General features: G+C 37.8%; 1 protein-coding gene across 8 annotated transcripts in view; it reads left to right on the top strand.

Moving 5' to 3' along the window:
* Positions 1 to 14633, top strand: part of LOC101273691 (recombining binding protein suppressor of hairless) — a 231021-nt gene that overhangs the window by 143213 nt on the left and 73175 nt on the right. For 2 of the 8 annotated variants that reach the window (XM_049708980.1, XM_004266213.4), the window contains exon 2: positions 13276 to 13458. The exons of 4 other annotated variants lie outside the window; for them this stretch is intronic. In XM_049708980.1, coding sequence (XP_049564937.1) covers positions 13442 to 13458 — 17 coding nt within the window. In that variant the 5' untranslated portion in view covers positions 13276 to 13441. Of the gene's footprint in view, positions 1 to 604; positions 623 to 13274; positions 13459 to 14633 lie in introns of those variants that run through there. 2 more of the 8 variants (XM_049708982.1, XM_049708981.1) reach the window with 2 other exon arrangements.

Raw genomic sequence — 14633 nt, 5'->3', positions numbered from 1 at the left:
CAATTTTCCATATACTTTGGACTTTCTAGAGGGCAGATGGGCTCATATTATTGTATTTGTATGTTATATATTATGTTTACTTTAAAAAGTTAATCATTCTTGAGTTCTTAGCATGCATTTAGAATTATTTTTCTTGGGAATTCCCCGGTGATCCAGTGGTTAGAACTTGGTGCTTTCCCTGCCATTGGCCTGGGTTCCATCCCTGGTCGGGGAACTAAGATGCTGCAAGTTGCGTGGCGCGGTACCCCCCGCCCCGCCCCCCCCCCCCCCAAATTTTCTTTAAAAAAATCTGTGTAGGGCTTCCCTGGTGGTGCAGTGGTTGAGAGTCCACCTGCCGATGCAGGGGACGCGGGTTCGTGCCCGGTCCAGGAGGATCCCACATGCCGCTGAGGAACTGGACCCATGAGCCATGGCTGCTGAGCCTGCGCGTCCGGAGCCTGTGCTCCGCGACGGGAGAGCCCACAGCAGTGAGAGGCCTGCGTACCGCAAAAAACAAAAAAAACTGTGTAGTATTCCATATCCATAATATAGATGTAACAGAATTTATTAGCCAGTTTGCATTTGCCATACAACTACCTGTGTTTCTCTTTTAGGAACAACGCTGTGTCGTAGCCACATATCTGTGAGTATTTTTGTAAGACATACACTTAGAAGTGGAATTGCTGGTGGCAGGGATATGTACATTTGTAGTTTTGATAGATACTGCCAGCTCCAGAACCTTATATTAACTCACACCCATATGTATAGCAGTGTGTGAGTTGATGACTGAATTTCAATAGGAATTGGGAAGAAGGGACTTCTGTACAGATGGAGAAGTGTGAGAAAAAGCATGGAGGCAGGACAGCGTAGTAAATACGGTGAGACAAAAGGGAGTAAAGAATCTGATGTGTAGAGTATAGGAAGCAAGAGGGGCTTGTGGACAAGTCTAGAAAGGTAGGTTGGATCAAGTAGCAAAGTATTTTTACTGTGTAGCTCAGAACTTTAAACTTGAATGGACAATGGGAGCCTTTGGAAAGGTTTTAACACATGAGCTTTATTTCAAAAGCAGTAACTGTGAAGGCTAGGTTTTTGAGATGGGAAATTGGCTATGAGACTGTTATAGTAATCAAATGCTGTAATGAAGACCGTGACATTAGAAATTAAGAATCAGATTCAAGCAGTGGTACAGAGTTAAAACCAGTTTGTAAGCTTAGGATGACAACAGAGAAACTGAATGTTGTGGCTATCTGAGTGGGTAGGCAGCACCATTTACAAAAACAAAACTAGAATGAGAAATAGGTTTGGGGTAAAATAAGGGAAACTTTATTAAAATATAAGGAAGAAGATAATTCACTATCTGCTGTTGATGTATTCCCATGATGTGTGTTCAGTTTTTTTTATTGTAGCAAAATATATGTAATGTAAGATTTATTATTTTAACCATTTTTAACTGTACTGTTCAGTGGTATTAGGTGCATTCATGTTGTTGTACAACTATCACCACCATCCATCTCCAGAACTTTTTCCATCTTCCTAACCTGAAACTCTGAACTCATTAAGCAATAACTCTATTCCCCCTTACCCTGAGCCCTTGGTAACCACCATTCTCCTTTCTATCTCTATGAATTTGACTGTTCTAGTTACCTAGTCATACAGTATTGTCCTTTTGTGACTGGCTTATTTCACTTAGCATAATGTCTTCAAGGTTCATCCATGTTGTAGCATGTCAGAATTTCCTACCTTTTTAAGGTAGAATAGTATTCCATTGTATGCATGTACCACATTTAAAAAATCTGTCCATCTCCTGGTGGACATTTGGGTTGCATTTGTTTGAGTTTTTTGTTTGTTTGTTTTTGTTTCTTTGGTGGGGGGAATCTTGGGTTTTTTGTTATTGAAGATTGCATATAATAAAATTGAGTTTGATAAAACTGTGCAAACCACTACAGTCTTGTAGAGACCCACTGTTCGAAAATAGTGTTTGCTGCCACAAGGATGATTACAGAAGATCATATAAATACTTTGTACAACTCAAATATATTATGACTTTTGGAAAAATGACCTAAAATGCTTATCCTGCTAGTGGTAGACACCACAATGGAGGTATAGTACAAAGTTAACCGGACTTAGAAGACTTGCGGTTTTTAATATAATCATTGGATTATTGTGAGGATTAAGTAAAATGTACAAAATTATGTACACTTTGAAGTGCCCAAAACAGAGATGGTGTTGTACATGTTCTAGTCTGACTGAAGAACTGCTTGAAGACCTTCAACTATTAGGTGAAATAAAACAGCCCCTGCATCTGATGAAAAAAGTTAAGTGATAAGGTTATCCTAAAATAGAGATGAATTGTCAAGTGTTACCTGTTAATTTTGAAAGTGTCTCTAAAATCTTGATACTTTGTGGCAGTAATTTTCTAATTGAAGTTAAAATAAGAACAATGAGGTGAGAATAAGTATATCAGAGAGGTTCCTTTATCTTTTTATTCATTACTCCCTAGAAAACACATATTCACTTTCCAAGTTCTCTACAGTTCATTTCTATTTAGCAGAGTTGTAATTCTAAGCCCACAGCCTGAAATTGTGACTTCTGTTAATACATTTCAACACAGTTCCATCTCAGGAACATGTGTTATGTTTTGGAACTCTTTAATATATCATTTTCCTTCATGTTCCTTTCCTATCATTTGGCATTGGAAAATGAAAAGCCTGAAGAGAACACAAAATCTAGATGAAGCATGGTGATGGAAAATTAAAGCAACAGATCAAAAGAAGTCCTTAGAGACTTTTAAACTAGTTCTTTCTAGTATGGCTAAAGTTATAGGACAGTTCTTTAACTTTATTAATTTCTTTCAGCCTCATTGTAATAGGTAAGCTAATAGAAGGTAGTTGGTAATTTAAATGAGATGCTTAGCATGTGGAAAGCACTTCATATGTGTTGTCTGTTAAATTTATTGTTTCTAGTCTATGGGATTGAGACTGAGGAGCATTTTGGTGACTAGAGAGCATCAGATAATAGGTTCCTGTTCTTATCTGAGATTGCCTTTATTATTTTACCTGTACAGTGTTTGAATACGGACTGTCTCCCTTAAATTAGTCTCTGTAATTAGAGATTTTAAAAAATATTTTTACCACATTATCATTTATTTAACACTGACAGATATAGATGGCAGAGGATGCATAATTAAAATGCTAAGATTATTAGAATACTTGTTTAGTAAATAATACATTTACCTCATTTTTTAAAAATTCCAACTACAAGCAAGAACTAAATAGACTAACTTGACTTGTCATACCTCCCTACTCTTTGCAGAAAGTTCTGATAAACTGTAATAAATTCTGTTAGAATATCTGAGCATATCCAATTTATTATATCCAAACTGAGCTACTGAAACCCCCTCTTTTTTTCCTAATGTATTTTTTCTTCCAGTTTTATTGAGATGTAATTGACATACAGCATTGTATGTTTATGGTGTATAGCATAATGATAGCTTACATACATCACAATAAGTTTGGTGAACAACCACGATCTCATATAGATACAAAATTAAAAAATGAACCCTCCCCACCCCAGATCTTCTCCTTAAGTTTTCCCCATCTCATTAAGTAACTTTATCCTTTGGGTTGCTTAGGCTAGAAACCTTGGAGTCACCATTGCTCTCTTCCTCTTTTTTCTTCAACTCCACGATCCAGAGTGTCATCAGATGTTGTTAGTTTTGTCTTTAAAATATGCCCGGGCTTCCCTGGTGGCACAGTGGTTGAGAGTCCGCCTGCTGATGCAGGGGACACGGGTTCATACCCCAGTCCAGGAAGATCCCACATGCCGCGGAGTAGCTGGGCCCATGAGCCATGGCCTCTGAGCCTGCGCAGCCTGTGCTCCGCAACGGGAGAGGCCACAACAGTGAGAGGCCCGCGTACCGCAAAAAAAAAAAAAAAAAAAAAAATGCCCATAGTTTCATCACCTGTGACACTTCCCACTGCTTCCACCCTGTGTGAGGCTTTTTCATCTTTAACCTACATAGTCACCATAGCCTCTTAACTGGTCTCTACTGCTTTTTCCCTTTATACCTTTTCTCTTTCCCTGCTCAGCAGCCAATTCATGCTGATCTTCCTCTGCTTAGATCTTGATCTTCCTTGACTCAAAATTTGGAGTAAAAAGCTCAAGACCTTCGTGATCTGTGGTGTCCCTTGAACATGTACATGCACACCGCCACCCGTACTCACACAAACTCACATAACCTCTCGTCTCCTGATATGCCTCTCCTGTAGTCTCTGTTCCTCGCTGAAACACTCCTGCTTTAGGGCTCTTGGACCTACTTTTTGTTACCTTTGCATGAAATCTTCCTCCTTTCATCACCTCCTTCAGATCTTTGCTCGAATATTACCTCACTGAGGGCTTATTTAAAGTTGCACCTCACCTCCTGTCTTTCTTATCCTTTCCTTCTGTTTCTCTCCGTAGCATTTGCCACTATCTGACATTCTAGTTACACCGTAAACTGTGCTGCCAAGCGTTTTGGTCTTATCTGTACAGTGAGGTATCCTTAGTACTTAAAAAAGGCTGACACATTGTAGATGTTCAAATATTTGTTGAACTAATGAATTTGTCAAGAGAAAGAATGCTTGAAGGCATGACTTAAGAGCTACAGATTGGATCATCATCCACATAATTGAAATAAACATAAGTGTGAAAAATTTAAAACTTAAACATAAGTATTTATTGAACATTAAATTAAAAAATTTTTAGGAAAATGTTTTATTTTGGCTTTAGAATTGTGACATTAGCAGTAACTGATTATCAGATTGTGCCTTCAGAGTCAGTAAATGTTTATGCCTGCTCTGGTGGGCAGTGTTCTAGGTACTTTCACATTTAAGCAGTATTTAAGCATTAATATTGTAGTTTATTATTCTCTTATTATCTACAGAGAAGTTGTGACTGGTCAGAAGTTACATATCCAGTGCGTTTCTAACCTATGACGCCTGACTCCCAAGCCCAGAACTCGATCAGCACATTCTTTATACTCATGACCACACTATTTTTCAAGCCACCAAAATTTACGTTTTATTTTAAACAAAAAGAGACCTAAGCAGTGAAACCAAAGGAGAAAGAAAATGATATGGAGAAACTGAATTCACTCATAACCATTTTTATAAATATTTACATAAAAAAGAAAGTAGAGGTAAATTTGATTCAGACTCTTTAGCATTTCTTCCTTAGTTTCCTCTCAAATCCTAGAAAGGAAAGAAGCTTCTGTTGATTTGCTTGTTTTGAATAAATGTATAGTAGTTTTTATGAGCTGATTTACTGTATTACTACTTTTCCTTCCTTAACATCCTTTACTCAGCACTTTTGAACAGTGTAGTTCTTCCATCGCCCTTACCACGTTCTCCACCCTCCTAGCTTTGGTCAACTTGCTAACACTAATCTGTTTGAAAAAAGATAGTTGTGTGTGTATGTGTGTGTGTGTATGCATGTGTGTATTTATATTCAAATTATACCTGTCCATACTGTGCCATCTAGAATTCTAGCAAAAAATTCAGGCATATGCCAATTGACACCCTGGATGTTTGCCACTTTAAGAGCAGCAGCAGCATCAGGCACTTTGATAGTTTTTATAACTGTTACTGAAAATTTTAGGATATACATTTTGAGAAAAGAGCTTCCCCAGTTGGGAGTTCCTCAGAAATAAAATTAGCTGAATATTCCATCTTCCAGAATTGTTAGATGTCAAGCGTCTTTTAGTCAGTGAGTCTCATTGATCTTCAGTTAGCCTCTTAGGTGCTTAACTTTCCCTTGCCCCCAGTGTTTAGCTGGAAAAGGAGTTACAGCTTTACTGTTACGATGGAATCAGAATAGTTTATGATTCTCAGAAAGATTCTTGGAAAGTTACTCAAACCAGATTTGAAACCTTTATTAGCACTGGCAAAAACAAGTTTAGAATTGAAATACCTGGAATATGTGATTTTCATACTTTAGATAATAGCAATGGTTAATTTTCTGTCATTATTTAACAAGACTGTTTCCAAGTACTTCGTTGACAAAATTCATTTAAAATTAAAGTGTCTGTAGAACACATTCCCTAAATTATGGTATCTAATTAAAAATACGTTGCTTCATCAATTCAGTATTTAGTATTTTTCTTCTTAAAAATATCTTTATATAATAAGCTTGTGAGAATTTATGGAAAAACACTAACTTAGCTCAGCATGTAGAATGTCATCTATTGCAGGCACCAAAAGCATTAAAAAATTTTGTTTCTCATTCCTAGTCTCACCTATTTCATTTTTTCCCTTCTTTATTCTTTTTTGTTGTTGGTGTTTTTTTTTTTTTTTGCGGTACGCGGGCCTCTCACTGTTGTGGCCTCTCCCGTTGCGGAGCACAGGCTCCAGACACGCAGGCTTAGCGGTCATGGCTCACGGGCCCAGCAGCTCCGCGGCATGAACCCGTGTCCCCTGCATCGGCAGGCGAACTCTCAACCACTGTGCCATCAGGGAAGCCCCCCTCCTTTATTCTTATATTCTCCTTTTAAACAATACCACGTGACGTTAAATTCTATTTTACCCACTGCTCCTGCAGTTTGTGCATGTGGGAGGGTGGGGCGAAGGTCCAGAGATCTGAAACACCATGGTGTCCTCTGAGAGATGTACAAATTTCCAGTGTGGCCAGAACATATGTTTTGTTTGTATGGCTAGGAGGAGACCAGAAGCTGGATCAGGAAGGATCCAGCAGTTGTCCAATTAAACCAAACCCAGCAACCTTTTTTCTTTCATACCTCTTAATGTTGCGTTCTCCCTTTGTCAAAACTTCACGAGTAAGTCTACCTAGGTATATTTTAAAAGCGGGCAAATTTTTGTATCACCTTTTGATGATCTTTTAAAGTTTTCTATTGAGATTTCTGGTGGTTTAAGAGTAAATAAGGGCTTCCCTGGTGGCACAGTGGTTAGGAATCTGCCTGCCAGTGCAGGGGACACAGATTCGAGCCCTGGTCCGGGAAGATCCCACATGCCGCAGAGCAACTAAACCTGTGTGCCACAACTACTGAGCCCGCGTGTCTAGAGCCCGTGCTTGGCAACAAGAGAAGCCACCGCAATGAGAAGCCCGCACACCACAACGAAGAGTAGCCCCCGCTCACCACAACTAGAGAAAGGCCGTGCGCAGCAACAAAGACCCAATGCAGCCAAAAATAAATAAATTAAATAAATTTTAAAAAAAAGTAAATAATAAAATTTGGAAGACTATAAAACAAAACTAAAAATATATAACAGATTAAAGCCTTTTCTGGAGTTTTTAAAAATTTTTTTTATTATTTAAAAAATTTTTATTTTATACGGGAGTATAGTTGATTTACAATGTTGTGTTAGTTTCAGGTGTACAGCAAAGTGGGTCAGTTATACATATACATGTATCTATTCTTTTTCAGATTCTTTTCCCATTTAGTTTATTACAGAATATTGAGTGGAGTTCCCTGTGCTATATAGCAGGTCCTTGTTGGTTATCTACTGTATACATAGTAGTGTGTATATGTTAATCCCAAACTTCTGATTTACCCCTCCCCTCCACCTTTCCCCAGTCTGGAGTATTTTCTGACCTTAGATTCTTTTTTTTTTCCCATTTTATTTTTACTTATTTATTTATTTTACTTTTTATTTTATATTGGAATATAGCCAATTAATAATGTTGTGATAGTTTCAGGTGCACAGCAAAGTGACTCAGCCATACATATACATGTATCCATTCCCTCCCAGACTCCCCTCCCATCCAGGCTGCCACATAACATTGAGCAGAGTTCCTTGTGCTATACAGTAGGTCTTTATTGGTTATCTATTGTATATATAATAGTGTGTATATGTTAATCCTGAACTCCTAATTTATCCCTCCCCTGCACCTTTCCCCAACCTGGAGTATTTTCTGACCTTAGGTTCTTGATATAATAGTTAATTTTTCTTGCTCCTTGTTAAGAAAAGTTAAAGTGGCAGGATAAAAATAAAGGAGAAATTATTTGTGAGTCCATCATTTAGAAAGTGATTCACTAATTGTGAAATCCATTTATTGGGTTACAACCAGCATTTTAAGTAAATTCATGATATAAAATAGAATAGATTTTATCTACCAGAATGTGTGTGTGGCTGTTACGTTAAAACCTACTTTTGGTTGCGGTTAGCAAAGTTTGAAAAACCCTGTTTAATGTTTGCATATGCCTACTAACATTTCTGTGTAGGTTTTAAAAATAATGTCTATTCATTTACTTGGGTATTTGAGAATCTACTGTTTCTCCTCCATACCTCCCCAACCCCATTCATTGAGTCATCACTATGTGCCAGATACTGTTCTAAGGGATTTACATATATTAGATCCCTTGTCTCCTATTACATGAAATTTTTATCCCAATTTCTCAAAAGGAGAAACTAAGTTACCTAGTGATTAATTAACTTGCTCAGAGTTATATATTGGTAAGTTATGGATCTGGGATTCAAACCCAAGCCTATTCAGAGTCCATTCTTCTAACCACCAAGCTTTATTGCCGGCTGTGTGAAGTCACTGTGATAAATGCTGGCGATACATTTGAAATGGTTCTTGATCTTATGGAACTTAACATATTTATATTTATAAATATATTTATAATTTTCTATACTTTATATATATATACACACACACACACAACATGTAATGTGAGAAAACACCATTTATCTATCTATCTATCTTATCTATCTGGCTGTGCAAGGTTTTAGTCTCGGCACGTGGGATCTTCATTGCCACGTGTGAGATCTTTTAGTTGCGGCATGCAGGATCTAGTTCCCTGATCGGGGGTCGAACCCGGGCCCCTTGCATTGGGAGCGTGGAGTCTTAACCACTGGACCACCAGGGAAGTCCCAACACTATATATAGTTAACTAACCATGTTTATAATTAGAATATTACCATGTTATAAATTTCAACATTACTGACTTATTGCCATCATATGGATGTGCCATGATTTAATTATTCCTGTGTTGTTGGAAATTACCAGTCCTTGCTTGGTAATATTGCAGTGAGCCTCAGAATGCATTCATTATTGTCATTTCAGCTTTCTATGTGAGACTGTTTATAAAAGCATAGAAGTTTGAAGTTACTGGCATTTGTTTCTAATTACATTCCTGAAGCTTATGTTTTAGCAGCAGTGCTAATCTTATACCTTAATAATCATTGTGTATTATAAATTCAGTAGTCAGAAACAAAACAAACAAAATTCAGTAGTCGAAAAATGGTGTCCATGTTAAATCATCTTCTTTCAAAGTCTCTGTTGTTCTTGATATTGTTGCAGCATGTATAAGCCATTTCTAAATAATTTCTTCAAATCACTCGAATATTTGTGTGCCTAACATATTTTAGAGCACATGAGACAAGCACTCCATCACGAACGTTCTGTATTTAGGTGTCAGTTGAGTGTCCCAAATGGGGTTTATAACATTTTCACATGCTTAAGTCCTGAGTGCCAATTGTGTTCCAGGCTTTGGTGGTTAGATAATAGTTTTACAGAGATGAAAGACAAAAGCTACCCACTTTGGACACAACATAGTGAAGGAGGCTGTAACAACTGTCATGAAAATGTATTTCTGTCTCTTCCAAAAGAAGTGAAATGTTTTGTAGACAATTGCATAGAGTTTTTTTTTTTTGCATAGAGTTTTAATACACATTAATTTTGAAATTAAAGTTATGTAGTTGGGGGACTTCCCTGGTGGTACGGTGGTTAAGACTCCGCCTGCCAATGCAGGGGACACGGGTTCCAGACCTGGTCTGGGAAGATCCCACATGCTGCGGAGCAACTAAGCCCTTGCACCACAACTGATGACTCTGTGCTCTAAAGTCCGCGAGCCACAACTACTGAGCCCAGGCACCACAACTACTACTGAAGCCCGCATGCCTAGAGCCCATGCTCCACAATAAGAGAAGCCACCTCAGTGAGAAGTCTGCAGACCGCAACGAAGAGTAGCCCCTGCTCGCCGCAACTAGAGAAAGCCTGTGCACAGCAATGAAGACTCAACACAGCCAAACATAAGTAAATAAAAAATAAATATATTTATTAAAAAAAAGGTATGTAGTTGGGCATCAGAATTTCTCGTTTTTTTTTTCGGCCGCATTGGGTCTTTGTTGCTGCGTGTGGGCTTTCTCTAGTTGCAGCGAACAGGAGCTACCCTTCGTTTTGGCACTCGGGCTTCTCATTGCGGTGGCTTCTCTTGTGGCGGAGCACGGGCTCTAGGCACGGGGCTTTAGTAGTTGCAGCACGCGGGCTTCAGTAGTTGCAGTGTGTGGGCTTCAGTAGTTGTGGCTTGTGGACTCTGGCGCTCAGGCTCAGTAGTTGTGGTGCACGGGTTTAGTTGCTCCACAGCATGTGGGATCTTCCCAGACCAGGAATCAAACCCACGTCCCCTGCATTGTGAGGCGGATTCTTAACCACTGCGCCACCAGGGAAGTCCCTGATGAAGATTTGTTAAATGACTATTTAATTTCTTCCTGTAACAGTTTTGAACCCTTAAATATGGTAATTCTGCAAAATTCTGTTTCAGCAATTTAAAAAATGGTTTCTTTGAGTCATCTAACTTGTTACCAAAAACACTGGTATAGTAGTTCTGTTGATCGCTTCTGCAGGCAGTTTTGGAATGCAACGTGAGTGCTGGATTCTATTCAAATTTGAAGTTACTTAGGAGTTTCCTGTCCTTAATTTGGGGAATTTTTCCAGTGCTTTTTGTTACTCTTAGTTTAACATGGTTTGAAGCATTGTAGAGAGCTGACCATCTGCTTGCTCTCTCTCTTTTTTTTTTTTTAATTACTGATAATCTGACTGAATGGCCTCACCTCCCTCACCTAATAAATGGTTTGCTTTCCATGAGGCTAAGACTGGTAACAGCAGTCCATGGGAAACATGGTAGTGCACCCTCTTAAGGAAAATAACTTTTATGCTTATTTTTGTTTTGTCAACTAAAATTTATATTGATAACTACCATGATTTACAAGTCAGTTTTAAAAGATCTTCAAGTGCATAACTTCATGAAAAAACTGGATCTCATTTGTAAGAATCAAATGAACTTTCTGATTTGAGTTATTAAATATGATTCTAAGCCGCCTTAGTGGCTTTAGTGAATGTGCATATAGTCTCTTGTTAAACCACAGCTAAAAAATCTGTTTATATACACTGACTACATTTTGAGTCAGCAGCATTTATAAAATTAGATTATTGTTAGATCAGCCAGGTTGAAAAATAAAACTTAAGTTTGGATTTGATTTCTTCTGATTGCTTCTGGGAGATAGATTGGCCAAGCAACGTGAGTGTGAGTTTTAGGGTTGGACATATGAGACAATATCTGACCAACCTCTTTCAGTCTCAGATGCATTATGTTGAACAGATTAATGCTTAAATGTCTATGAGCCTCAATCTCCTCACCTGTAAAAGGAGGCAACTAGTCAGTCTTACGAGTGGTAAGTCAGGATGAAATAAAATACCATTAAGTCCCTAGCATGATTCTTGGCATATTGGCAACAAATGTTAGCCCCAATACCACCTCCTTCCTCCAGCAATATTTTACAACAATGTTGCATAGAACAAGTGTTGAAATTCCAGCTAGAGGGTCTAGATTGAAGGCCTAGTTCTTTTCTCATATTGCGTGTTTTCTTTGGTCAGTCACTTGACCACAGAGTGTCAGTTTTCTCCTCTGTAAAATGGCGTTATGAAAAATTAAATGAGATAATGAGTAAGTGTTACAGACCTAGGCTTTTATTCTTTCCTTTATTATCTAATGTATTTATATCCTGCCTTGTTTCCCAGTGATTAACATCATTCTTTATGTGCAAGGGAGGAACTGTACTTCAGGAACATTAACCTGATAGTCCAGAGTTTATTTGGAGGAACAGAGTGTAGGAAACATGGAGGAACAGAGTGTAGGAAACAATGTGTGTTTCCTCCCAGGAGGTTGTAACACATATAGAGCCTTTGAAAGGTTTTAAGCTGGAGGGGGAAGGGTCGGGGGGTTGCACTAAAGCGGTAAAATGATCAGTTTTAAAGATGGTTGTGGCTACAGTGATTTCATTGGACCAGGGCCCTTGTTTCTGTTCTTCATTAGTATTTTCCCAATTATGCCACTATTACCAGCTTTCTGAAGAGTGACCTACATTTTGTAGTCTGTATTCCCTACAACCTGCAATAAATCTAAATCTCAGGAATATGTAATTTTTCTGACAGTGGACCTGAAATGTTTTCATCAGTTGAATCTACCCTTTCAAACAGGAAATAATTTCTCTTTCTCTTTAGCACGTACTTTTTAGCTCTAGCTGGGAAACTTTGTTGTCTGCCATTCCTTGTCTATTAACCTTTGCACGAGCTGCCCCACAAACCCAGAGTATAACAAACCTCTCCCAGCTACTTTCTTTCCTTGGAAGCCCCTTTTATTGCTTGCTTTTATTAAAAGTTTCCTATCAGTCATCCTAAAGTAATGTTAACTGCTTTATGACATAAATGTATGTGTATTACTGATAATTTATCAGTTTTACTTCCTTTGTGTAGGTTGAGTATTCGTTCTTTCTTGTAACTATAGAGTGCCAAACTTGAAGCAGAAGTAGAATGAATTCTTAGATTTAAAATGTGATACATAGACTTCTTACTGTATCATTTAAGTAATGAAGTGTTTTTAATGTTTTTATGTAAGAAAGGTGGAGTGGGGTGAGGAGGAAGGAGGAATCAGGTAACCTGTCAAGGCAATCACAGAGAAGCACTAAAACCTGATAGTTAGCCATGGATCTGTTCATTTATCTGCATGCTCTTCATAGAAGTAAGCTTTAGAAACTGTAACTTTTTACAGTTTAATGACTTCCATGGAATTAAAATGATTCAGTAATATTAACACCAGAAGGGGCATTGTTTGAAGGAATCCCTGTTGTGTCTATTAATGAGTTCCCTTTTATGCAGGTGTGTGGGTGATTTCCAGCTCTCATTCAACACAGAATAGTTGGTCAGAGGTGAACCTGGCACCTCCCAAGTATTCAGACCTGTCTTTTAGGTTATTTTCATTCCTTGAGAAGAAAACTGAAGAATCAGTTGGGGTAAAGAGATTTGTGGGCTTTGGATAGATCTCTATAAAGCAAGGGCTGTCACTCTGACCACTAAGCATGTACTCCTCCTCATTCACATCAGGGTCATATTAAAAATGTTACGTGGTAGTAGCAGTAGCTGCTTTGTTTTTCTTAGCCGTGGCAGCAATTAACACAGTGCACTCACTAGTGGCTTAACATACCAACACTTAAGTTCTTATTTTTTGTTTTTGTTTTTAAGTCATTGAAATTATGAAACTGTCATTCCAATGGAAGCATTATAGTTCTTCGGAACCATTATGATCTCAAAAGGAAAGGAGAATGATACAGATAAACTGGCTGAGGTGTTTTGAGGTGCATCGAAGTGTTCCAGCCTGTGGCTTACCTTAACATGTTCTTGAAGTATCATGGCGTGGATTAAAAGGTATGCTTTAGAAATCTTCCAGTGGCCCCAAGGTCATGCGTAGAGTGAACACTCATGGTTCTATATTTAATTATTGCATATTTTAAGATATTTTAATATTTAGATTGCAGATGTGGTTATGGCAAAAGTATTTGTTGTTGTAAAAAAAACCATGTATCACAAGCTTGTTGAGTGATTCCCCACCCCCCTTTGAGATATGGTTATAGGAGACACTAGGGTAGATATTTTTGCTAGATTTTAATAGTAATGGGCTATAGTTTCTTTCACAAAATAGTTTAGTGATTATTCATATGTTAGTCTGTAATTATCTTTCTGGTTTACATCATAGACTAGTTTCTCTGTAGTGCTGTCATTTCATGGTAGCCTGAACAGGAAATAATTGGATACAGTTCTTCAGTTGGAGTATTAATTTGACCAAACGAAATAATTTTTACTTGGACCATTTATAGTTTGTGCTTGTTTTTGTCTTTTACAAAGAATTTTTACTGAGAGGAAAATGAGTAATTCTTTACTAATACTGTGATTGTTGTCTCTTCACCACCATATGTATACAGTTAATCTTTCATGTGTTTGTGGTATGTAGTCCCACTGTTACTTGTGGTTGCTAGTAGTGGTAATTCTAGGCTTCATATTACCCACTTAACCATCAAAAATCTTTAAAGTTTTTATGTTCATAACATTTTATTTGAGTGATGTAGTCAAAACCATTTCTTAATTATTGGAAACCTTGGAAACCTAATTTTGTACTGTTTGCTTGCTACTGGATGTTTTCTTGGGGTAGTGGAAGTGAATCAGCCCAGGGAGAATGCTGAGTTCATAAAGTTACATCGGGTTCAAAATTCTTTATCTTTTAGGTAATGAAGGAAAACATGTTGGGAAGATAGATGTTTAAATCATGGATATATAAGTGTAATAGAAATACTTTGGTGCAGCCTGTAATTTTTATCAGTCTACCTTATGTTAAGATCCTCTTGACATGTCAGCAGTTAAATTATTAATGGAATTTAGTTATTAAACCTAAGACAAAACTGCTTTATATTAAATTCTGGTCTATAATGACAGTGAATCAAGTTTCAAGGTGAAGTCAGCTGCCTGTTAACCAAGTTCCACCAGGTATTTTATGTCCAATACAACCGTGTCTACTCTCCAAAAAGATGGTTTCTTTGGTTGGAGAC

The sequence above is a fragment of the Orcinus orca genome, chromosome 4 (assembly GCF_937001465.1).
Source record: "Orcinus orca chromosome 4, mOrcOrc1.1, whole genome shotgun sequence".
In the NCBI taxonomy this organism is placed as follows: Eukaryota; Metazoa; Chordata; class Mammalia; order Artiodactyla; family Delphinidae; genus Orcinus; species Orcinus orca.
The sequence above is the reverse complement of the archived record's forward strand: the minus strand, read 5'-3'. Positions and strand labels throughout refer to the sequence as shown.